The 26,729-nt window shown below is 39.5% G+C and overlaps 1 protein-coding gene across 1 annotated transcript in view; it reads left to right on the top strand.

Moving 5' to 3' along the window:
• The first annotated feature begins 3,214 nt into the window (after positions 1–3,214).
• Positions 3,215–26,729, top strand: part of MORC3 (MORC family CW-type zinc finger 3) — a 41,301-nt gene continuing 17,786 nt past the window's right edge. The window contains exons 1-9 of the mRNA XM_080820186.1: positions 3,215–3,333; positions 13,443–13,515; positions 15,646–15,778; positions 17,124–17,338; positions 17,901–18,048; positions 19,515–19,662; positions 21,914–22,042; positions 22,465–22,584; positions 25,146–25,243. Coding sequence (XP_080676312.1) covers positions 3,295–3,333; positions 13,443–13,515; positions 15,646–15,778; positions 17,124–17,338; positions 17,901–18,048; positions 19,515–19,662; positions 21,914–22,042; positions 22,465–22,584; positions 25,146–25,243 — 1,103 coding nt within the window. The 5' untranslated portion in view covers positions 3,215–3,294. The remainder of the gene's footprint in view (positions 3,334–13,442; positions 13,516–15,645; positions 15,779–17,123; positions 17,339–17,900; positions 18,049–19,514; positions 19,663–21,913; positions 22,043–22,464; positions 22,585–25,145; positions 25,244–26,729) is intronic.

The following is a 26,729-nucleotide window of genomic DNA, read 5'->3' as shown; positions in this document are numbered from 1 at the left end:
CTCTTCCAGTTCTGGAGGCCAGATGTCTGAAGTAAGTTTCACTGGGCTGAAGTTGTCCCCTCTGTAGACTCTGGGGTCTCTAGAATGGAGTTTCCTGATCTTTTCTGGCTTCTAGAACTGCATTCTTTGGCTCAAGGCCCTTTCTATATTTCCAGAACCAACAGCATAGCATCTTCAAGTCTCTCTCTGCTGCAGAGGCCAAATAATCTGTGACCCCATCTCCCTCTGCCTTTGTTTCATAAAGATAGTTGGGATCGCATCTGGGACGCATCCACATAATCCAGGCTGATCTCGTCTCAAAATGAAAGTAATTTGCTGAATAGCTAATAAGTGAAGAAGCCGGATGTAGCCCTAGACTGACGACATTGCACTATACTATTAAAATTCTACTTTGATTGTCACAAAGCTGTAGTAGAGACTCATCAAATCGATTTCACAACTCACAAATGGGCCACAATTTAACAAACACAGCCTTGAGATCATAAGTTTTCTATTTTGTTCACCACTGCACCCTTAGAGCCCTGACATTGACAGACACGAAGAAAGCTCTCAATAAAGAGCTGATGAGAAAGCTTCTTACATAACAATCTTAACGCTGGAGGAAACCAAGAAATTATTCAGTCGAGGGCATTACAACTGGTATTAACTAGCACTTTGACTTAGGTGATTTCACATTACGTCATTGGCCCAATGGTGAGTCACAAAAGTGACAACAAAACATTTTTTTTTTAAAGTTTTATTTATTTCCTTGAGAGAGAGCAAGAGCAATAGCAAGAGGAAAAGGGAGAAGGAGACTCCCTGCTGAGCAAAGAGCCTGATGTGGGGCTCAGGACCCTGAGGTTATGACCTGAGCTGAAGGCAGATGCATAACCTACTGAGCCACCCAGGCGCCCCTAAACATTTTCTCATTCATGTAGCTCTTCCTCGAATTACGATGGAGTTACCTTCCAATAGACCCATCACAAGCTGAAAATATTTTAAGTTGAAAATGCATTTAGGTCGCCTGGGGGGCTCAGTGGGTTGGGCCTCTGCCTTTGGCTCAGGTCATGATCTCAGGGTCCTGGGATTGAGTCCTGCATCGGGCTCTCTGCTTGGCGGGAAGTCTGCTTCCCCCTCTCTCTCTGCCTGTACTTGTGATCTCTCTCTGTGTGTCAAATGGATGGATAAAATCTTTAAAAAAAAAAAAAAAAGAAAATGCATTTAATGCAACATACTGAACATCATAGCTTAGCATAGCATCACCTTAAATGTGCTCAGAACACTTACGTTAGCCCACAGTCCAACAAAATTATCTAATGCAAAGCCTGTATTTTGTGTAATTTATTAAATACTGTCTGAAAGTGAAAACCAGATTGTTTGGGTGCAACGGTTCTAAGTGTATATAGGTTGTTTATTCTGATAGCATGGCTGATTGAGAACTACAGCTTACTGCTACCCAGCAACACGAGAGAGGATCATACCGGATATTGCTAGCCCAGTGTTAATTTTAAAAATTAAAAAAAAAAAAAACGCCAGTTATTTTACTAGCAAAAATGGGCTTACTCAAGAATAAAAGAGAACTGTAATTGGGGACAAACAAGTTGCAGCAAAATCCAGAGTTAAGTTCAGGGAATAAAGGGGAGGTAACCTTTCTTAAGGAGAGAAGGAGTAGGTTGGGAAGGCTGTTATAAACTAGAAAGTCCACAGCAGTAAATTGGGAATTCAAAGTGTAGTGGCTTCTTGGCTGGGGTGTTTGAGGGTTGTAGGAGACAAGGTAAGTGCTTTTTCTTTCCCCTAGAGATATTAAAGTATTACCAAGGTCAAGTCCAGGTAATGTCAAGTCTGTCTCTTCCTCTTTGGGTCTGCAATTGGTGAAACTGGTAGGGCAGGAGAGGTCACGTTTTCCGTGGAAACTCCAACTCCACTTTAGTGAGGTTTCCGTTTATTAATTTTCACACCAGCAAAAGAGCAAAATCCAAAATTCTAAGTACAGTTTTAAAAAAAGATTTTATTTAATTTGAAAGAGAGAGTGCAGATAGAGAGAGCGAGCAAGCAAGCACACAAGCTGGGGTTGGGTAACGGAGGGAGAAGGAGAAGCAGGCTCCCCACTGTACAGGGAGCCCAAAGCTGGGCTTTATCTCAGAACCCCGAGATCATGACCTGAGCGAAAAGCAGACTCTTAACTGACTGAACCACCCAGGTGCCCCCCAATTACAGTTTCTACTGAATGCGTATCATTTCCACACCATGGTCAAGTTGACAAATGCTAAGTAGAACTGTAGCAAGTTGCGAGACAATCTGTATGGGAAATAATATTTAGTATATAGTAAGCCTGAACTAATGTATAGCACATTGTTTATATGTTCTGGTGAAGAGATTCGGGGTAAATTTCATGTTTTGTATTTCCGTATTATCGGAATTTTTACAAAGAAAATGTATTACAGTAAAAAAAGCAACAGGTGGGGAGTGGGTGGGAAAAATGGGTTAACTCGGTTTTGGGGTGTTTTTTTTTTTTTCTTTAGTTAAAAACATCAAATGATGAAAAACAAGTGTTGGAGACCTGACATGTGCTTACACCTCCCAAAAATCAGGACAAAGAGATAAAAGGAAAAACTAAAAGCAAAAAACCTAAATGGATATTTAAAGAACCCTTTCCACCCTTTCTTTACCTACAGCATGGAAGAGCCCTAGACTTACTCGTTTCTATAACCTACTCACGGAGCCCAAGACCCGGCGCAAAGTCGACACTGAATAAGTGTGCATGAGCGAAAGGGCTCTCTTCACCAGGCCGAAGGATGATAACTTCCAGGGCAAATCCAAAACGCACCAAGTCTACACCTCGTCAACAGGGCTTCAAATCACACGGACACAGGCGGGAACCGGATGGCTTCTTTCAGCGCAATTCACGTCCAGCCGCGTCAGGCGCCTCGAGCTCACCTCTCCCGGCCCCAACGCACAAGGTCACCTACCCCTCTGGGCCCCAGCGGTCAGCGTGACAGACCTCAAACTCCGGACCCTCAACTTCCCAGGCCCAGTTAATGCCGCCGGCATCCCTTTCGCGCCCGCCACTCTCACGCATGCGCCCTTCCCTAGCAGGGCCCAGCGCTTCGAGCCCAGTTCCCTCCGGCTTCAACCAGCCTGGCGATTTACTTTCCCCACACTCTTACAACTGTGCCTGAGGCGGAAGTGGGCGGGCGGGGCAGTCCCGCGCCCCGCCCCGGAAGTGGGCGGGCCTCAGCGGGCCCCACAGTCGTCCCGGCCGCCTCCCAGTCGGGTTGCGGCCGAGGCCGGTCCTGGCTTTGTAGCTCGCTCAAGATGGCGGCGCAGCCACCCAGCGGGATCCGCCTCAGCGCGGTGAGCAGCCGCGAGGGGTGGAGCGGGCCGTGTCCCAGGAGGGCGGGCAGGCGGGCAAGCGAGGGGGGGCCGGCAGTGGGCGGTGGCGACTCGTCGGCGCGGCGGCTGGGGCCGCGGCAGGGCCGGGGGAGGGGGCGGCCATCTCGCTCCCGTCGGCGGAGCGACTCGGCGGCGGACAGGGCCGGGCGGTGCGGGCCGGGCTGCGTTCCGTTTTCTCCGCGCTGGGTTTCTGTTTCGCCCCCCGCGGCTTTGGGGCGGGCCGGGGCCGCGGCCCCTCCTCCCGGCTCCCTCCTGGCTGCCTAGCAGCTGTCGTTCGAGGGCGAGGCCTCAGTGGCCGCACCACCCGTCCCTCGGACCGCGGGGGCCCCTGACCCTTCCCGGCCTGCGGGCCGGCGGGGCGCCCCGGAGCGGGAGGGGGAGGAAACGGGAGCGGCAGTCCGCGGCCAGAAATGCCAGGCGGCCTTGACCTCTAGGCGGTGGGACGGGGTGAAGCGAGCCGGGACGGGTCTTCCTGATTCGTTCACATTCCTGCCGCTTCCCTCCAGTTAAGCCCTCGGGCCCAGATCACCAAGTCACTGGGTTCTCCCGTTTTCTCTGGCCTCTCCGTCGTGTCTGTTTCGGGGCGTTCTTGGAAACCCTCCAGCATTTCTTGTATCTATGAGTCCTGAGTCGTAGGGAGCGGTCACACACAAGAATGAAATTTCACCTCCTAAAATGTGGGCGTGGCTTTCCTGATTATCCTCAGAAAGTTCGTGTTGTGCAGAAGTGTACCTCCTCTTTTGAGGTTGGTGACTCTTGCCAGAGAATGGCTACCGTAGTCTCGTTAAATTTAACAATCGATTGGTAATACTATTGCTTTAAAAATGGTGCATTGCCCTCTGACTTCTTTCGTTTAATCATTCTTACCCACACCTGGTATTGTTGGACTTTAAGTTTTTCGGTAGGATGAATGTAAAGTGTATTTGGGTTTATTTTGCATTTCCTTAAAAGTTACTCACATTTAACTTATTAAAAAAAACCTATTGTATCCTTTGCCCATTTTTGTATTTTCTCTTAAAGAGATTTTTATTGATCGTTAAGTGTTCTTTACCTATACTGAATAAAAGTCCTTTGGTTACATAAGTGGCCTGTTGAATGAGATAATATTTAGTAGTTTGAATATAGAGAACAACTTTATTCTTTCTTACCACTGGGTTTAAATATTGTTTGCCTCTCTTCAATGCTTGGGTGAATCTGGGCATATGTAAGTAAGGCTTTCCAGTTAGCCTCAGGTATTGTAAAGTCTGACCTCATGTAATTTAAAATATCTTATACAATTTAATGCCCAGCCCTTCCCCCTCTCAGATTGGGCCACGTTCTGTACCAGAATCCTGTAGTGGGGAAAATGAGTGAACTGGTTTTGTCCTGTTTCTGCACTACGTTTCTCTTCTCATTTCCCTGGCCCCTCCAGTGTTGCTGTCTTAAGTTCTCCAAGACTGAGGTGATAAAGGGAGCAAACCTAAGAGTCAAAACAGTGTTAAGAGACCGGTATTGTTGTTAGCTGGCTTTCTGGGTGAAGCAGCTGTCCATGTGCTAAATATTCCTTTTGTGGGTAATATGGGCTGTTTGGAACCTCACTGACGGAAATCTCCCATCTGCAGCTTCTGGACTGTATCTCCACCCATCTTTTTGCTTTAGGACAGGAATTGGCAAACTATGGCTTATGGGCCAAATCCAGCCTGCCACCTGTTTTTGTATGGCCCATAAGCTAAGAAGGATTTTTTTTTTTTTAATTTTATTTATTTGACAGAGAGAGATCACAAGTAGGCAGAGAGGCAGGCAGAGAGAGAGAGGAGGCTCCCCGCGGAGCAGAGAGCCCGATGCGGGGGTCCGATCCCAGGACCCTGGGATCATGACCTGAGCTGAAGGCAGCGGCTTTAACCCACTGAACCACCCAAGCGCCCCAAGAGTGATTCTTAAACATGATTCTTAAGCAGTTGGAAAAAATCAAGAGAGTATTTTGCAACATATGAAAATTATGTGACATACACATTTCAGTTTCCATAAATTTTTTTTTTAAGATTTTATTTATTTGCCAGAGAGCGAGAGAGAGAGAGTACACACAAGCAGGCAGAGAGGCAGGCAGAGGCAGCGAGAGAAGCAGGCTCCCTGCCGAGCAAGGAACCCGATGCGGGACTCGATCCCAGGACCCTGGGTTCATGACCTGAGCCGAAGGCAGCGGCTTAACCAACTGAGCCACCCAGGCGTCCCAGTTTCCATAAATTTCATTTGAATACAGCTATGCTCACTGTTTGGGTGTAGCTATCAAATGCTTTCATTAGGAGTCTAGGAATTAATGAGTTTATGCATTTGTCAAAAGTTGTAGATCCTAAGGCATAAGGGGTGAACCATAATCATGTATGCAAATTTTAATTTAGGAGGGCAGGAGATCCAAGGACAGAATGCAGAATGACAAAAACATTTAAATTTTTGCTTTTTGCTTTCCTGTCTCTAAGTAAAAATGCTGGTTACCGTTTTGTTGTTTTCCAGTAGTCCTGCTGTGGATTTAACTGACACGTGCATACTCTTTCACATCCTCCCATCCTTCCAATGCATTTATCTTTTTTGTTCAATTACTGTATGATTTATCACCCTTATCATTATTCACAAGTGAGCCAACCAGAACTATGATTGCATTTTCTTTGTTGTACAGCTTTTTGTCTTTCTGAGGTTAATAATTGTATTTTGTTTGCTTAGATTTGCTCTTTATCCAAACTTTCACAGAACTGGAAAATCTTTTCCAGATGTGCTCAAGCACACCCAATATTTTGTCAGTTTTGTTGGCTTACTTGTGTTTTGGGGACTTCCCTTTATCATCTTTCTGGAAATTTCCTTCCCCTTTCGTTGTGTCTCCATCCCACATATTCCTCTTTTGGAGTTTACTCCCTTGGCAGGTGCAGTAGACTAGTGACTGAGAGCATGGGCTCTGGAGCCCACCTGCTTGGGTTCAAATCCTGACTGACAAATGGATATGTAACCTTGGCAAATTATTTACTCTCTCTGTGCCTGAGTTTCCAATCTGAAGGATGGGCAGGCACCTCAAAGGGTGGTTTTAAACATTAAAGGAGCAAATACATATAAAAGGTTTGTGCATGCAGTAAGTGCCCAGTAAATATTTGCTGTTTTTGTTTCTGGTAGTGGTGGAGTGCATCCATCCTTCCAAAAACAGGTATAGCTTCTGGGAGCAGAATATGTGTGAAGAAAAAAATTTTATGTCATTTCTTGGAAATATGTTTAGGTTACTGTTGCTTGCCCTTTATATATCATTTAGCTGGATTTGTCATTCTAAATTAGGAACGATTCTCTTAGAAATTTAAAAGCATGCTTTATTGTAATAGAGTCCTATGTATTGTATTGGGCACTTAGGCTGGAAATTCAAGTTCTTAAAAATCTGGAAAGTTTTCTCATTTATTTGACATATTTCTTCCCTCTGTTTCTCAGTTTTCTTTTGTCTCCTGTTTTCCTACTTGTTCCTTTCTTTTCTGTGAGATTTCCTCCATTTGTTCTCCTTTCTCTTATTATTTATTTAAACATTATAATTAATAATTATATTGATTAATATAATAATACATCTTTTTAAAAAGATCTATTTATTTATTTGAGAGAGCGAGTGTGTGCACACAGCAGGGAGAAGGGGGAGAGGGAGGGAGAGAGAGAGTCTGAAACAGACTCAGAAATTAGGACTTGAGTGGAAACCAAGAGTCAGACACTTAACCATCTGCACCACCCGGGTGCCCCTCTGAATGTCTTTTTAAAATCTTCCTTGGACAGGGGTGCCTGGCTGGCTGAGTCAGTGGAGTGTGTGACTATTGATCTCAGGGTCGTGAGTTAAAGCCCCACACTGGGTATGGAGCCTACTTATTTTATATATATACATACATACACCCCCACCCCCACACACACACATACACACTCTCTCTCTCTATCAATCAAGCAATCATCTCCCCTGGACAAAATATTTGTTATCACTGGGCATATTGATCACAGCATTTTTGAAGTTTCCTTTTGCTTGCTGCATGCCGGTGCTTCCTTTGTTCCTTTTTCTTTGTGTTTCTGACTTACAATTTTATAGTCTCAAATGTCTGGAGATGGTTAACCTGCTTACATTTCCAAGTAAGACGCACAGCTGACTGGACATATATGAGTAGAGCTCCTTTGGAGGGCTTCAGTGTTGGGTGATGAGATAGGTCGTAATCAGTTATGTTTTGTTGGGGGCACTCTATGTCAGTATTTGTAAGAGCCTAAAGAATGAAAGAATGGAAGTGTTTGAAAATAAAATAGACTTGTTTAAAGTTACATAAAAATTTGTGATGAGCACTGGATGTTGTGTGGAAGTGTTGAATCACTATATAGTGCATCTGAAAGTAATATTACCCAGTATGCTTACTGATTGGAATTTAAACAAAAGCTCCAAAAAATAACTTAAAAAAATTTTTAAGTAATTCTTAAAAAGTGGGAACAACAAAAATAAGATGCTATCCAGAAAGGCCTGGCACAACTGTAAAAGAAGCAGATGGGACTTTTGGAAATCTTTAGTTTTCCAGAGAGGAATTCTGCATCTCGTCTCTTGCCATGGTGTATATAATTCTGGCTGCTAGCTCTCCTGAAAGCTCAGCAGGGAAAAGGAAATGGGAGTATCACGTTGTTCAGTTTGCTGACTTGGTATTTATCTCTTTGTTATTGTAGTAAAATACACTTAACATAAAATTTGCCATCTTGATCATTTTTAAGTAAGTCAGTACTATTAAATACATTCATGTTGTCATACAGTCTCTAGAACTCTTTTCATCTTGCAAAACTAAAACTCTGTACCTATTAAAAAATAATTCTCCATTCTCCCTTCGCATAGCCCCTAGCAGCCACCATTCTACTTTCTGTGAATTTGACTACTGTTGGTATCTCATGTAAGAGTAATCATGAATTATTTGTCATTTTGTGACTGGCTTTTTTCACTTAGCATAATGTTCTCAGGGTGGTTCATCCAGTTGTAGCATATGTCAAGGGATCTTTTCCTTCCAAGGTGGAATACTGTTCCCTTGTATGAATATACCACTTTTTTTTTTTTCCATTCATTGATGGATATTTATGCGGCTTCCACCTTTTGGGTATTGTGCATAATGCTCCTATGAACAGGGGTGTACAAATAATCTCTTCAAGATCCTGCTTCCATTTCTTCTCAGTATGTACCCAGCAGTGGAACTGCTGGATCATACAGGAGTTCTGTGTTTAATTTTATAGTACCACGCTAATAAGTATGAGGTAGTATCTCATTGTGGTTTTGTTTGTATATCCCTAGTGATTAGTGATGTTGAGCATCTTGTGTTAGTGGCCATTTGTATACAGTCCTTGGAGAAATAGCCAAGTCCTTTGCCTACTATTTAATTAGGTTTTTAGTCTTTTTGTTGATGTGTGTAGGAGTTCTTTATGTGTTCTGGATATTAACCTCTTATCAGATACTTGATTTGCAGATTTTTTTTCCGTTCTGTAGATTGCTTTTTCATTCTATTGATTGTATCCTTTATTTTTAAAAAAGATTTTATTTGTTCATTTATTTATTTGAGAGAGAGTGAGGAGTAGGGTGGCGGCGGGGGGTGGGCAGAGAGAAGGAGAAGCAGACTCAGTACTGACCAGGGAGTCTCGTTCTGACTTGTGACTTGATCCAGGGGTCCTGGGATCATGACCTAGGCCAAAAGCAGATGACCAACTGACTGAGCCACTCAGGCATCCCAGTTGTATCCTTTAATGTGTAGAAGTTTTAAATTTTGATACAGTACAATTGATTTTGTTTTGTTTCCTATACTTTTGGTGTCATATCCAAGAAATCATTGCCAAATCCAGTGTCATGAAATTTTTCCCCTATGCTTTCTTCTAAAAGTTTTATAGTTTTAATTCTTTATGTTAGATCTTTGATCCATTTTAAGGTGTCCTTTTTTTCCTCTATATGGTGTGAGGTAAGAGTACAACTTGAGTCTTTTACATACGGATATCATGGATATCTAGCTTTCCCAGCACTATTTATTGAAGAGACTGTCTTTTTCTTATTGAATGGTCTTTACACCCTTGTGGAAAATCATTTGGCCATATATGTGAGGGTTTATTTCTGGGCTGTTTGCTGACTTGCTTTTAACCCACCTGTTTTCGTTGTCCCTGAGCCTGCCATCATCACTTTCTCCAGAGAAGAGACCTACAGTTTTCTGCCTGCTTGCTTAGAGTAGTTGCAGGGTGAAAGAAGAAACTGGGGGTGGGGTGGGGGCTGGGGGGAATCTTTCCTGCTTCTTTAAAAACTTTGAAGCTATCTTGTTTTCATACAACCTCTAGAACCTTTGACTTTGGAGGCACAAAAATGTAATTCCTAAGGCTTTCTGGAGTTCTGCCAAGGTTCCTGGTCCGCTTCTTGTTTCCCATCTCTTTATAGTTTTCAGACTCAGCTCTTTACAGGCTGTTGAATCAGTTGTCATATCTGTGCTTTCCAATTTCCAAACTACTGACTACTTTATCTACTATTATCCATCACTTCTCTGATTGCTTTTGTTCTGGTTTATGCGGCCCCCCCCCCTCATTAAAAAGCAGTTTCAGGTTGGGAGCACAGGTAAACACTCCCATGTGTTCAGGCTTCCAAAAAAAGTTTTATATTTAACTGATTTTTAAAATGTGTGACTATTTGTTGATTCTAAAAGTTATATTCTTTTTAAAAAATATTTTATTTATTTATTTGGCAGACAGAGATTACAAGTAGGCAGAGAGACAGGCAGAGAGAGAGGGGGTAGCAGGCTCCCTGCTGACAGAGAGACCCCTATGAGGGGCTCCATCCCAGGACCCTGAGATCATGACCTAAGCCGAGGGCAGAAGTTCAACCCACTGAGCCACCCAGGCGCCCCTAAAAGTTATATTAATTCTTTAAAAAATCTGTGTAGTCTTCAGAGCATATTTGTGTGTGTTTCCTGATTTTTGGCGGTGGGAAGTGATGTCTAATACTACTGAATCTTGTTTGCTAACATTTTCTCCTGGTGGATTGTTCCCTTAAATGATTGATTGTTCCCTGGAGCGCCTGGGTCGCTCAGTGGATTGGGCCTCTGCCTTCAGCTGGGGTCATGATCCCAGAGTCCTGGGATCGAGCCCCACATCGGGCTCTCTGCTTGGCGGGGAGCCTGCTTCTCCTTCTCTCTCTGCCTGCTGCTCTGTCTACTTGTGATCTCTGTCTCTCTCTCTCTCTCTCTCTCTCTCTGTCAAATAAATAAAATCTTAAAAAAAAAAAAAAAGATTGTTCCCTTATTTTAGATTTTGTACTCAAATAGTCTCCCAAATAATGAACTAAGGGAATCCTCTGCCCTCTGGTTGAGGCTTTGATCTCCATAGTGTTTCTGCAAATTATATAAATTGATACAACTTAACCCAAGTGAAGGCATGCCCTTTTTTACAGAGCTTCTTGTTACACTTTTTTTTTAAAAGTATCTAGACCAAAACAGACTGACTTCCTGTTAGACAGGTTCCTGCTGCCCCCAGCTTCTTATTGAGATTAAGGAGGGGCATTTACTTCCAAATCTCCTATCCCTGAGTCACCATTAAAACCAAAACCTTTTAAAAAAACAAAACAACAGCAGCAAAACAAACCTTTGTATTCCATTTAAGCACCTCACCCATTGCATCCTTTATCTTCAAGTCTTATTTTTGTTGTTAATTCTTTCTTTACTCAAAGCCCTTGAAGATTTTCCTTTTAAAAATATTTTTAAGATTACTGATTTATTTGAGAGAGAGCGTGAGCGAGAGAGAAAACAAGCACACAGGACTGGGGTGAGGGGCAGAGAGGGAGAAGCAGACTCCCTGCTGAGCAGGGAGACTGATGCTGCTCCTTCCTGGAACTCCGGGTTCATAATCTGAGCTGAAGGCAGATGCTCAACTGAGTGAGCCACCCAGGCCTCCCCTTCCTTAATTTTTATTTTTTTATGAGCTCAGTTGTGCCTTTAAGGAATACTTAAAAAGCACGCACACACATAGTACTTATTATGTTCTGGTTGGTCTTCTAAGCATTTACAAATATTAACTCATTTAATATTCTCAACACCCTGGTAAGCTGATATGCTTATCATCCTCATTTTTATAGATGACAGAACTTGAGGCACTGAGGTTAAGCTTCTTGCTCAAGGTTACACACCTGGTTAAACATACTGTGCTTTGCATGTATGTGTTTGTGTGTCTGTATATGTGTCTTTGTGTGTATTACTGCTTTGGCCAGTCAAGGGTGTTTTTTTCCCTCCACAGCTAGTGGCGTGTTCTAGAGATGAGAATTCAGAATAGTTGAAAAAGCCACTGTTTACCATTCAGTTATTTCTTACTGATGCCTTCTTTGCTTTGCTCTCCCTGAGTTCTTACTCAAGAACAGTGTGTACTATGTCAATTTGGAATTGATATATAGGATGAAGACATTAAATGAAAATTGATACTCCCACTACCACATTCTGCCAATACATCTAAAATTCACAATACTCCATTCCAGTTCCAGAATTCACAGCTAACAGAAATGCATAAAATAGAGCAAAGACAGATATTCTAAGGGTATCTTCTTTGATAGCCAGAAGTTTCACACTCCAACGCCATGCCTCCATTGTAAAATTTGTAACAGGTGAGGAGTATGCCATTCTATAAATGGTAGCGTGATAATTATGCAAAGGCAGGCAGCTGGGACATAAAGAGCCTCCTGATGGCTGACCCCTGGCACCGTCTCAGGTAGATTAATTTGAGAAAAGCCTCTTGTGCAAGATGAAGATCTGGAAATTGGTTTTTATTAAAAAACTTTGTAACCTATGCTGTAGAAAGGCTGAATTACTTCCTATTCATTACATGAATGTGTGCCATACTCCAGTTTGAAGACTGCTCTTCTACGAATTTCATTTCTCACATGTGCACTTCAGTCTAATGGTGAATGAATGCTTGGAAATTATCTAAAACCAACTGTGGACAGAGAAAAAACAGACCTCTTTCTGACACCTTGTGGCAGCAACTGAGCACTACAAACACAGTTTGGTTTCATTTGTGATCTCATCACATATCCACGGCTCGTCACATTAAATACTTGAAAGTGCCTCCTCTCTTTTTTTCCTTAAATATAAGATAATCTGTTAAAAATGAACACAAAATCCCCATTGCATGGAAATTGTCTTTAATGGAAATTTTCAAGCCTCAGCCTTTGAAGGCCACTTGGACATTTTTTTTTCTTTTTTTTTTTCTTTTAATAAACATATAATGTATTTTTATCCCCAGGGGCACTTGGACATTTTTATGCGTTTGAATATTACTCAGAAATTTAGGGAGTTCCCTATAGCATGAGGTTGATTGGCATAGTCATTCATACTATATTACTGTGAATAAAATCAGAGCTAAAATCCTTGGGTTTAAACTTTTATTTGATATTGTGTAATGGGTTGATAGATATATATTACTCCATTGCGAAGGTTTAATTATAATGAACTTGGAGTAAATAATACAAAAAATAGCAAATACTGACGTTCCATGAGACCACTAGAAAAGCCTTTTGATTAATAAATGAAGCTAAGTTTATTAAGCCTAATGCGCTCAGGAAAAAACACCCCCTTGGCAAATATCTTAGTTGTGTCTCACAGTAATTTTGAGGTATGCCTTGCAGGCTGGGTAACTTTCTGACTGGGTAGTTTGTAATATGGCTTTGGATTTGTGGACCTAAGGAGGCAAGGTTTTGAAGCAGGTGTTGATAAGTAAACTATTTAGTTGATTAGCACAGCCTTCTAAGAACCTTACCTTCGAGGTTGTTTCTTCCAGGTATATCCTGAAGCAAGCAGCTGTTATTTTTGTTTGGTCTCAGTGTTGTTTATTTTATTTTTACTATTTTTATTTCTTTTAAAGATTTTAAAGTAATGTCCACACCCAACATGGGGCTTAAACTCACAACCCTGAGATCAAGAGTCGCAGGCTCTACCGACCGAGCCAGCCAGGTGCCCCGGTGTTGTTTGTTTAATACAGGGACAGAAAATTATATTGGTTTCAGTTCTTAAAAGTAAGACTTGAATTAATTTACGTGAATCATTGGTTTGTTTCAGCTTTGCCCGAAGTTTTTACATACAAATTCTACTAGTCACACGTGGCCATTCAGTGCTGTTGCTGAATTAATAGGTATGTAAAATTGACATTTCATGTATAATCTGTTGCTTGCAGTTGAAGTTTTAAAAAAACTTTTCATTGAAAAATAATATGCATACGAGCTGTTTAATAAAACAGATGTATTTTGAATGATACCATCAGTAAAGTTTATCTAGCATAACAGCTATTCAAATAGATGTCAAATTAATCATGATCAACCTTCTCTGTACTATTAAAGTATTTTGCTAAATTCATAAAACATTTATGTTGAAAATAGTTTTATTCTGATTATAAAAGAAATTGATCTGTTGTAAAAATGGGAATTGTGTTTTTGTTTTGTTTTTAAAGATTTTATTTATTTATTTGACAGACAGAGATCACAAGTAGGCAGAGAGGCAGGCAGAGAGAGAGGGGGAAGCAGGCTCCCTGCCGAGCAGAGAGCCCAATGCGGGGCTTGATCCCAGGACCCTGAGATCATGACCGGAGCTGAAGGCAGAGGCTTTAACCCACTGAGCCACCAGGGCACCCAGGAATTGTGTTTTTTAATAGTTGAAAAGTACATATAACAGAGAGTTTTTTTTTCTGATGTTAGCAAGTAGGGAGATTAATGTTACATTAGATTTGTGATAATACATTTTTGTTTCCTCCAGTAGAATGATTAGATATAGAATTGTTTTAATAGTGTTTCATTGAACATGAGAAAAGACAAAGTTTTGATCAGATTTGCATAATGGGTCATGATTTATTTCCCTCTGGCATGTGAATTTTTTTTTTATAAAGACTTAACTTGTTTGAGAGAGAGCAGGGGGAGGGGCAGAGAGAGAGGAAGTGGACTCCCCACTGAGCGCGGAGCCAGAGGTGGATTTGAAGGCCAGGACTCAAGATCTTGACTTGAGCCAAGAGTCAGTCTCTGAACTGACTGAGGCCCCCAAGTGCCCCTGATTTTTTTTTTTTTTTTTAAGCGTGTGTTTGAGAAACACATAATAAAGGAAAGTATATTCTTGGGAATTCTTAGAAATACTTTAGATTCTTTGTCAAGAAAGGGTTCTATCTTAGATGTGTAAGAGGAAAAAAAGAAGAAACTTTTGAGCACCCTTCTTTTCTTTGGCATAGTTAGATTTTCCAAAGTCTCCCAGCTAATATGTGCTGTTAAGCTGGTTTTTTAAAAACCCATAAGTGGATATAACACCGCAGGTCTTCAGAGCCGTTCTTTTTTTATGGCAACCCAGAGGAGCCACCCAAGCTGGGATTGTTCATTCGGGTATAGTGATTGTCTGGCTTTGGGGTAGAGCAGCTGAAAGTGCTGTATCAAATTTAAGTGAAACATCATTTTTCCAGAAGTGGTTGATTAAAAAGATGATTTTAATTCTAGGCTGCCTTATGAAAGGATAGTTTGAGGACCATTGTTTATGTTTAATCATAAAGACTTCAAAATAAACCTCAGCAAGTATTTTTAGTCAGTTAAAGATATTGAAGTGGAACTTAATTCACAAGCTGATGTTATTTGCTGCTTCTGTTGACATTTTCATTTTTTGTAGTTTCTTTTTTTAATGTGTTCCTTCCTACTTATCTATTCTGAGACAGACAAGGAAGCTAATAAACAAGAGTGTTACATGGGGATCTGTACAGAGATCATAGAAATGTAAAAGCCACCAGAAACTTTGGTTAGATTGGAAAGGGCCACAATTTGAAGAACTGTGTAGAAGGTAAACCTTCATGTGTGTGTCCAGCTTAGCAGAGAACAGGACTGCTTTCTCGTTTATTCAGTAACTGCATTGCATGCCCTCAGTGTCAGCTTGTGTGTAGTGCAAGTTTGACACTCAGTTCCCAGTTTCTCTCTCTCCATAGGCAGGCTGGTTCTTTGGGCAGAAGAAAACCTCCCTGTCTTGATCGTCTCCTTGGTACAGTCACTCTTCTTGTTTGTAGTTTTTTCAGTGTAGTGGGCACCAGTTTGACAAATGGAGGGCTTTGGAAAGGGCTAATTCTCTAACGATCAGTGAATGATGTATAGCAAGATACAGTTTAGTTTCAGGTTTTCAAGTCTTAGGGGTTCCTAAACATTTTATTTTTTAAAAAATATGTTGCTTGTTAAAGGATTGTACTGAACTAATTAATTCTTTTTAAAATGCAAAATCAAAATTTCTCAAAACTTTTGTTTCCCAGATAATGCTTATGATCCTGATGTGAATGCTAAACAGATATGGATTGACAAAACAGTGATAAATGACCATATATGCTTGACATTCACTGATAATGGGAATGGTATGACTTCAGATAAGTTACATAAAATGCTAAGGTATGTAGAAGTGTTACATTTCTTTCTTTTTCTTTTTCTTTCTTTCTTTTTTTCTTTTTTTATTTTATTTGAGAGAGAGAGAGCCTGAGCAGGATGAAGGACAGGGAGAGGGAGAGGCAGGCTTCCCACTGAGCAGGGAGCCCTACATGGGGGTTGGACCTGAGTCAAAGGCAGTTGCTTAACTGCCTGAGCCACCTAGGTGCCCCAAAAGTGTCACATTTCTTTTTCTTTTCTTTTCTTTTTTTTTTTTTTTTAAGATATTGTTTATTATTTGACAGAGAGGAGAGAGGGAACACAGGCAGGGGGAGTGGGAGAGGGAGAAGCAGGCTTCCTGCTGAGCAGGGAGCCGGATACAGGACTGGATCCCAGGACCCTGGGATCATGACCTGAACCGAAGGCAGAGGCTTAATGACCGAGCCACCCAGGTGCCCAGAAGTGTCACATTTCTTAAAAACATTGCTTTTACCCAGTTCAGGGGTTTCAAGTGTCATACTTATTGCCCATACTTTCTGTTTTTTAAACATGATATGCTATACCCACAACCCACTCTGTGCCCTTAAGTCTTCCCCATTTCCTACTGCTATGTGATTATTAGACAATCCCTGCCATTCTCACCCCCTCCTGTGTGACTTACCTAAAATTCCACCATTCCTTTAGAGTTGTAGTGCACTGGTAGCGGTTATTTATACCCTAGTGTTAATTGGCTCTAACCAGTATCTCCAGTAAAATGCCACTTTTGGTGGGGAGTCATTTTAAAGGGATTCAGAGGATAAGGAAGGAAGCAAGATAAAATAGTCATAAAGCCTCTAGTGTCACAGAATAGGATGTCAGTATGAAGCCAAATGTGCCTGAGAAGGAAACCAAGGTATCTAGTTGTAGATACAGGGTAGAGAAAATGTGGCAACAGAACCCTTTGTACTCTCCCTTAAATACTTGTTATTCTGCCAGAAACTTGATGCCATTAGTAATCATACTATAGTAGGCTTGCTGAGATCAAGGGAGTTGTTCACATGTAGAAGAAATTTCATGGGTGAAATCTCAAGGGTCCCAGGATCCCAAATGAGAACTTAGTCGTTTTGGCAGGGTGTGCCAGGCAATGAGCTCCTGTTTTAGTGTGTCATTCTCATACCCTACAATGCAGATTTAGTTTTCATTTCAGAAATGGAGAAACACGTCAAAATAGGTTAAAAGTGATATGCCTAAGTTTATGTAACTAGAGAGGATGAAACTAACATTTATACCCAGGCTTTTTACTTGATATTATAATTTTTGAATTTAAAAAAATGAAGATTATACATATTTTTAAAATCTCTCTCTCTCTCTCTTTTTTTTTTTTCCTTTTTAGCTTTGGCTTCAGTGACAAAGTCACCATGAATGGTCATGTCCCAGTTGGATTGTATGGGAATGGCTTCAAGTCAGGTTCTATGCGTTTGGGTAGAGATGCAATTGTGTTTACCAAAAATGGAGAAAGCATGAGTGTGGGCTTCTTGTCTCAGACCTACTTGGAAGTCATAAAAGCAGAACATGTTGTTGTCCCAATAGTGGCGTTCAACAAACACCATATCCTTTTGATTTTCAAATAGAAACTGTGGAGACACTCTGAAGAAATACTCTGAACCATTCCTTCCTTTTGCACTCCTCCAGATTCTCGTTTTTTAATCAGTTTCCATGATAGCTCTTGTTCCTACCCATTGTCTCTTACATCTGTGGCTAAGCCTTTATCCCTTTCTTCTGTTGGAATTGTGCCATGGAAACCCTTAACGTAAGGTGGTTGCTTTCTGTGTTCAGCAACCTGTAGCTCTCCCCTTTATTTCAGTTGTATTATGTCTAAAAAGATGTGTGGTCTGCTTTGAAATTTTTCCTAAGCCCATGAAAAGTAAGGTATCTTTAGGAAAACAGCATCTGTGTTTTTTATAAACACATTCAGATATTAGGAACCATTAAATTAGGAATCATAATAAACTTACTCATACTTCATCTTCCTTGGTGTTCATCTGAAATCAAACTGCAGTTTTAAAACTAAGAAATTAATTTAGGAAAAAGTTATCTGTTACTGTTTAAGTTTCCATATTGCAATCATAAGAAGTATGTTGTTGGTCTAAGTCTTTAACTTAAGATATACGACAGATGATAAATTTAGCAGAATCAAAAGCAAGCCTTGCAGCAATTCTGGAACATTCTCTGTTTTCTACGGAACAGAAATTACTGGCAGAACTTGATGCTATTATGGGTAAGAAGGGGACGAGGATCATCATTTGGAACCTTAGAAGGTAAGTGTGGAACTCAGCGAGTGGTTTCTCATTTGGGAAGGAAATTGCTTGTGCAGGAATGGTCTTACTACATTTATCCATTGTCACAAGGAGTAGAAGTACATTGAAAGGTACTCGATTTTTGGCCTAGGTAACAATTTGTCTTTTCTAAGAGTGTTTTATTGATGCCACTTTGGCTTCAATTCGAGATAATTTCACACTATTAAAACTAAATTTCCTAGCCCTGCCATTCAGTATCTGTAGAGCTCAATTCTCCCTTTCTGTTATTCTACCCCTCTTCAAAAAGAAAAGGGAAGAAAATATCCCAGCTAATAAGCCCTAACTTGTGTAAGTTAGGAAGAGAAATCTCTGTTGGTTACTTAAAGCTAAGCATAATTTAACAACTGGTGAGAAAAGTAATGTAGATGAGACCTCTGTATTGCTAAAGATTGCAGTCCTTTATCCTTATGAAGATGAAATCATTTGCAAATAAGGTTTTTCAAAAACTTAGGATAAATGTATAATACTGAGATATTTAGACAAATAGAATGATAGGAATACAGCACAAATTGAGTGGTAAGCCTAAAATACTTTAAATCTTCTCTGATCTATGTTCCCTTTTTTTCCTTGCTTTGCTGCCAAGCCCCTCCCATCCTCACTCCCCTCTTTTTTAAATTTACATTTTTTATTTTGAGATACCTGTAGATTTGTATGCACAAATCTCATGCATCGTTTATCCAGTTTCCCCCAGTGGCAGCATCTTGCAAAACTGTAGTACAGTAGTGTTGATAGCGACATTGACAGAGTCAAGAGACAGGACATTTTCATCACCCATGATCCCTCATGTTGGCCTTTTTTATTCACACCTCCTCCTTCCTAATCCCTGACCACCTCTAACATCTTCTCCATTTCTGTAACTTCAGCATTTTAAGAATGTTATATGAATAGAATCCTACAGTGTGAAAGCTTTTGGGATTGGCTTTTTTCATTCATCGTATTTCTCTGGAGATTTATCTGGGTTCTTATGTTTGTCAGCAGTTTGCTTCCTTGTTCTCGCTGAGTAGTATTGTATGGATGGACCATCATGTGTTTAAGCATTCACCAGTTAAAGCGCATCTGGATTTTTATCATTTTGAGTTAACTGCAAATGAAGCTGTAAATATTTGTGTACAGATTTTTCTGGAAATAAAATCTTCTCTTTTTCTAAGATAAATGCCCAAGAGTGTAATTGCTGGGTCATATGGTAGTTGCTTGTTTGGTTTTTTAAGAATGTTTTTCACAGTGGCTCTACCATTTGACTTCCCGCCAGCAGTGTGTGAATGTATACAGTTTTTCTGCATCTTCCTGGATTTTTCTTTTGTTTTTCCCTTCCTTGCTTTTGTCTCTCCCCTCCCCCAACCAGGATGGGTAAGTGTTTTGTTTTGTTAATGATTTGCTTATCTTCTGTGAAGTTATAATTTTGCTCTTTCAAAAAATTGTTTTTATAGCTATAAAAATGCAACAGAGTTTGATTTTGATAAGGATAAATATGACATCAGAATTCCTGAAGATTTAGATGAGACAACAGGGAAGAAAGGGTACAAGAAGCAAGAGAGGATGGACCAAATTGCTCCAGAGAGTGACTATTCCCTAAGGGTATGTATTCAGCTCTCCTTCTGGACAGGAGAATATCATCAAACAATGGAAATTTTGTTACCCATTTGTGTTACAAATGCTATAAGTGATCTCTAAGTATCTTAGACAGGAACCAGTTTATTTAACTTTACATGAGCATACTGATGGTTTTATTTGCTCAGAAAACAGTTTTTTTAATTGTAAATTCATCAGGTCTAACAGCACTTGTAGTTTTTCACTGAGTGGTTAGATTATTTGCATTAGGAATACGAGAATCAGTATGTCTTACAGTAGCCATATTGATTAATTCAGGAAAAAAACCACCAAATTCAGTGTTTATCTTCTTTTTTAATTTAAAATATTTTAGAACACAACACCTTAATTTACATCCTAAAGCAAATAAATTATAGACTAGAAATCACATTAATACAGTTTTGTGATAAATATCTCTGACATTTAACCTTAGAAATAAATGTTTTCAAGAGCAAAGAAATGAATACTGTTTAAAATGTTGATAGGATAATAAGAATATTGTTTCTTTGTCACTGTGATAAGACATATAATACTAACTTCCCTTTATGTTTTGTGCTAAGATGATTCCATAACCCCAGGCTGAGGATACTTTTGACATTTACACATTTACAACTTTCTGAGACCCTAGCAGTTATATACCCCAAAACATTATTGAAGTATGTTCCTAGTTGTTAAGAAAAATCTTGCTCAATTATGAAACAGGTCCAGGTGTGGTCAGAGCAGGTGGTGTGGATTTCGTATACTGTGAAATAAAATGTTTTAAAATATCGTTAAAAAATTTTATAAGTGACAAAACACCACTAATTTTGAAATCAGGAATCAGGAAATAAAGAGAAATGGTTCAATTTCAGTTTTGTCCTTGTGTTACTCAATTCATTTCTTTATATGATGGCTTGGAGGCAGGCATAGAACTGCATTTTTTTTTTTTAAGATTTTATTTATTTATTTATTTGACAGAGTGAGAGATCACAAGTAGGCAGAGAGGCAGGCATAGAGAGAGAGGGAAGCAGGCTCCCTGCCAAGCACAGAGCCGGATGGGGGACTCCATCCCAGAACTGAGACTATGACCTGAGCCGAAGGCAGAGGCTTAACCCACTGAGCCACCCAGGCACCCCAAACTGCATATTTTTTTAACATGTTGTAGGATACAGACTTTGGTCAAGATTCTAAAGTATCTAAACTTTCTTTTTTATTTTTTTAAAGATTTATTTATTTTAGAGGGCGCATCTGTGAGCAGGGGGAAAGGCAGAGGGAGAGAGGGGAGAGGGAAAGAGGAGGGTGGGAATCTCAAGCAGACTCCCGCTGAGCACAGAGCTGATCCAGGCCTTAGTCCCAGGACCCTGAGATTATGACCTAAGCCAAAATCAAGAGACGGCTGCTTAATTGACGAAGCTACCCAGGCATTCCTGTATTTAAACTTTCATACATTAAGAATTGAAAACACAGGGGTGTCTGGGTGGCTCAGTGGGTTAAGCCTTTGCCTTCGGCTCAGGTCATGATTTCAGGGTCCTGGGATCAAGCCCTACATCGGGCTCTCTGCTCAGCGGGGAGCCTGCTTCTCCCTCTCTCTGCCTACTTGTGATCTCTCTCTCTCTGTCAAATAAATAAATAAAATATTAAAAAAAAAGAAAACATTTAGATTAGTGCTGACTGTTACAGTTCAATTTTTCAAAAATTCTAAGTTGATCTACTTGGCTTAAGTGTTGGTGTATTATTTATGATATTTTCCTATTCAGGTGTACAGTAGACCTTTTTGTCTATTTTTTATTTTGCTTGTTATTTTTGCCTAAATAAAATTTATCATTACTTTTAAACTGCGATAGTAATATACTTACTTGACAGAAGAGTTAGAAAATATAGTCTTGTTTTGTACATATGTACATTTTTTAAAAATTAAAATGAGAGTGCTCGCTTTGGCAGCACATATACTTAAAAAGTAAAATGAGATATCACATATGCTGTTCTGTAACTTTTTTAAAAGGTTCTATTTGTAATATATAGGTCAATAGATTGTTTTCTGCAAACCATTTTTCTAGCTGTAGTGTATTGAGTTTATTTTTAAAGAAAGCAATCAAATGTTAACTAATTTCAGCTTTAATAGTCTATATTTTTGAAGAGTTTGTGGGTCCTTTATCAAAGCAAAGTGGCAGGTTTCTTTTTAAATACACTTATCAGTAATATTGAACAAATATGTAGGTCATTATTTGGAAAGGACAGATACCATTGTGTGTCTTTACAGGCTTACTGCAGTATATTATACCTAAAGCCAAGAATGCAGATCATCTTACGTGGACAGAAAGTGAAGACACAGCTGGTCTCAAAGAGTCTTGCCTACATTGAACGTGATGTTTATCGACCCAAATTTTTAGTATCCTTTCTTTTCTTTTCTTTTTTTTTAAAGATTGATTTATATATTTGTCCAGTACAGGGTGGTGGGGGAAGACATGAACAGGAGGAGAAGCAGGCAGAGGGAGAAACAGGCTCCCTGCTAAGCAAGCAGCCCAGTGCAGGACTCCATCCCAGGACCCTGGGATCATGACCTAAGCTGAAGGCCGATGCTTAACCAACTGAGCCACCCAAGTGCCCTTTATTTTCCTTTTTATGATGCTGTATGAAGATACATTTATAAAGCGTATTTCTCTTCCCCCGTTCTCCTTCTATCCTGATATGGAGTTTAATCCTCTCCCCGTTGCCTTTTTTGTACACTTTTAGATTCATTAAAAAATGACTTGGAAAGGATGATTTGAGGGGAATGAGGTAGTGTGTTCAGGATTTTCCTTAATATTTAAGACTAAAACAGTGAGAATTACTTTTGGATTCAACTGCAGAAATAAAGACCATTATGGGATAATGATGTATCACAGAAATAGACTCATCAAAGCTTATGAAAAAGTTGGATGTCAGTTAAGGGTAAGCTTTATATCTGAAATGTCTGTATCTTTTATAAAAGTTAAAATACCATGTTGTTGGGTCAAATGTGAAATAATAAGCTTTGCTTAATGACTTTTTAAAATGCTGGTGTGTTTAATAATGTTATGGCACTTGAACTTAAAATACTTTCATATTAATTTCCCATTTGGTCCAGATAATCTTATGAGGGGGACAGAATATTTTATCTCTGTTTTACAGATGAGGAGATGGAGGATAAGAAGTTAAGTAACTTGCTCTAGACCTAAAATGTGTATGGTTCTTAGGTCCAGATACAGACCATTTGACTGCATTTGGATATGGATCCATCGTTATTTCTGGGATGAAACTGTTTAGTTTTATTTAGTCCTGGCTCAATAGCCAGAAAAACAGGATCATATAGGTGATTTACTGCTTTGGAGTTAGTTCCTAAATAAATTAGAGCCTTCCTCCTAAACCGCTTCCATTGTTGTAGAATTCAGTTTAGGATGATGAACGTTACCCACTATGCTAGTCTTTATCCTTTACGTGTTTTCACAGAAAGGTTTTTTTTGGGAGTATATGTGTTAAGAATTAAGTGATAAATTCTGAAAATTAAGTTTGTTAAAGGTTTTAAGCCTAATCATATCTTGTTTTCCAAGGTAATGGTTTTCATTTTCTATTCATCTTATTTCATTCTAAGTTCTTTCTAGAATGATGTGAGCTCTACACAGTATGCTAGTGTGGGTTTATCTTGAATATTACTCAATAGGGGTTGTAACTCTTAGAATTTAACATAACATGAGCCCAGAATATAGCATTTTCACAAAAGTAAGCAAACTTTGTTGGGCTTTTTTTGGTAACCACAAATTTCAGTAAATAGCTAAAATACAGAAATTTGGCAGCCATGATATGAGGTGTCAGTAACTTTTATTTAAAAATGCTAATTTTCATTTATAATTGGACTTGTAATTTTCATCAGAAATACTCTATTATTAAAGTTATGGGGAATTTCATCAGTAATTGGAAATGTGTTTTTGGTAATAAGCCTTATTTCTGAAGTGCTTTGGGATTCAAAAGAAACAATGTATCTGCAACAGAATGTAAAATATTTTTTTTCTTTTATCCTTTATGAATCTGACTTAAGATACACAGCCATTTTTCCAACCCAGTTAAATTTGCATTGTATCTGGTTAAGGTTGACCTTGTAAAAAATAGGCTTTTACAGACAACTTTTACATTGTTTTTCTTTACCAGGTGATGGACTAGGCATAGTATTTGCATTCTGTAGATTCAATAAGCAGTTACTAAATAAGTGTCAGATACTTGGTGTGATTTGCTCAGAATAAGAAGATGATAAGATACAAAGCATGCTGTCAGAGCTCCGGTGAGGGGAAAATGTGGTACAAGTTGAAAGCATCAGAAAAAGCTTCTTGGAGGCAGCGGTGATTGCGATGAATCTTAGTTGATGTTACTGTGTTGAAAAGTCTGGCAAGGGTTTTCCGGGCAGAGAAAAGTCCCTGCAAAGGGAGGGAAAGAGGCTTTGGAGAATGTGACATCATTAAGGCAGTAGCTAACTTTGCTGGGGCATATGCAACTAAATCAGGAGAATGATGGGAGGGAGAGAGACAAGATGAGGTTTGAAAGAAGGTGAACCAGAACTACAAATTGGAAGGCATTGTGGTTTATTAATGGTATGAGATGAGGAACACTGATGGTTTTTAATAGAGTGGGATTAGATCTGCATGGTTTCAGCTATATTTCTGAAAAATTTCACTTTATTATTATTTCACTTTTTCCTTTTGTAGACTTAGCTATAATTGTGAACAAAGTATTTTTGAACTTAATACTTGTTAATCATATATAGATAATTGAATATATGACTCATATACTTTGAGTTCAGTATTTTAGCTAGAAGCGTTTTTTTGTTTTGTTTTGTTTTGTTTTAAGATGTTATTTATTCATGAGAGAGAGAAAGGCAGAGGCAGACTCTCTGTGGTGCAGGGCGCCGATGTGGAACTCCATCCCGGGACTCCGGGATCATGACCTAAGCTGAAGGCAGATACTTAACTGACCGAGCCACCCAGGTGCCCGCTAGGAGCATTTTTTAAAAAATAACTTGAATTGAACTGTCCTAGGTTTTTACTTCATCTCCGATAGCAACTGGATGTGTAACTTTGGATAAATGATTTTAGTTTTAATCTGGCAAACTTTTGTTGGAGAATTATTGCTACGGTCTTTGCTAAATACTGTGGATATAGAAAGGAGTTAGTTGTAGTTTCTGCTGTCTAAGAAAGGCATCCCAATAGAGGTGGTCTTTTTTGTATTAAATTAGGGATGATAATACTTGTCTAAATGGATATTTGACAACAGTGGAAGTAGTTTTGAAGGAAGGCTCTAATGTATTTAGGAATTCTAGAAAAGTAAAGTAAACCTACTAGACACTATTTTTCAATTTAAATTTTGTAAGAATAGGGATATAAAATGTAAGAAATGTTTCATACAAATTATAAGTCTTTGTAGAAGGTAATTATTTTGAGCATTGTGTCTTATGCTTAAAACACTGATTTCATTTTCTTTTTCAGGCAAACAATATGGGTGTTGGAGTAGTAGGAATTATAGAGTGTAACTTCCTAAAGCCAACTCATAATAAACAAGATTTTGACTATACTAATGAGTACAGGTATGTTACCTGTTAAAGTCACTGGCTCTTTACAGTTTATTTGGGGAATACTTTCATCTCTTTTCCTAAGCTGAATTTTTTTTTTTTCTGTCTTGTGGATGTTTTTATCTTACAGAACTTTAAGAAAATTGGTAGGTGAGAGGCTTGCTTAGAAAACACCTTTAGCCCTCTTCTCCCAACCTAGGAATTAAATCCTACCCCATCACCAGTAGAAATATGTTCTCCCTATGTTTTTTGATGAAGTATTTCTGAGATTTATAGTAGAAATAGAGGATGTTCCTGCTCTATTGGTGTCAACATTTATTGTGTAATATCATGAAACTTTGTGCTTATAGATGGGAACTTGAAGGTAATTTAGTCCTGTGTACTTTAGACAGAAATACTATGATCTTTTAAGAGTGGTTAGAAGTCACAGAATGAATATGACCATTAGTTTTACTTGGAGATTTAGGAAGCACACTTTCCCTAATGAGCACATATGATGGAGTAGAATGCAAATGTCATGTGAACATTGGTCATAAAGATAATGTCACAGGCCCTTTTTTCAAATAAAGAACAAATACAACAAAGTAGAATAAAGAAAATAATAAAGGTAAGAGCAAAATTGATGAATTAGGAAACACATATAATACAGAAAATTAGTATACACTCGAGAGTTGACTCCTGGGGCAGAGGTTACTCTTGTTAGTTGAACAGGGATAATTTAATATAAGGAATTATTAACTAGAATAGTAGAGGGTGATTACTAGAAGGGGTAAAAGAAGACAGTAGGTTCCCAGAACCAGCAGATACAGAAGACTGACTATTCCCTCAAGGTTGAGAAAAAGGACTAGGAACTAGGAGAGGGCCCCCTGCCCCTCAAGTCAAGAGATTCAGATCTTCTTGTAGCAGTCATGACAACGTAGGAACAAACTACCTACAAGTTTCTTGCCAGAAAAAGAAGACCTGGCCGGTGCTGGACTGTAGATGTGACCTGCTGTTGCCAGAGGCTGTGGATGAGCTAGAGCTATTCTATAGAGGAGATCGGTCTTTGCCCAAGGATATGGACACACTGGGACTGGTCTCTTGATGGAGGTAGTGGGCTGCTGGAGGACAGAGCATTGCTAGAGAGCACAGCTAGAGCTCCTCTGTGGGCCAGTGGGCTCCAGCCAAATAATAATAATACATACATACATACATACCAGGACCTGAAGGACACTTGTGTTGCTGTCACCTAGCAGGCCCATATCTGTTAATCCAGTTCAGCATTCCTCGGACTGCCAAATGATAAATGTTTATATGACCAAGCTTCAAAAAATCACAAAACTGAGCAAAGAAGACTGAATTTGGAGCTGAGAGACAATGAGTTCATAACTGACAAAATCAAAAATCCTGAAGTTTGTTCTTTGATAAGATTAGTAAAAGGACAATAAGGGGGGGGTAGAAAGCAGAAATCATCAATATCAAAAACAAAAAGGAGATGCACCCAAGAACATCAAAGGAATAG

This window comes from Martes martes (genome assembly GCF_963455335.1).
Source record: "Martes martes genome assembly, chromosome: 1".
NCBI classification, from domain to species: domain Eukaryota; kingdom Metazoa; phylum Chordata; class Mammalia; order Carnivora; family Mustelidae; genus Martes; species Martes martes.
Note: the sequence above shows the minus strand (reverse complement) of the source record. Positions and strands in the feature narration are given on the sequence as shown.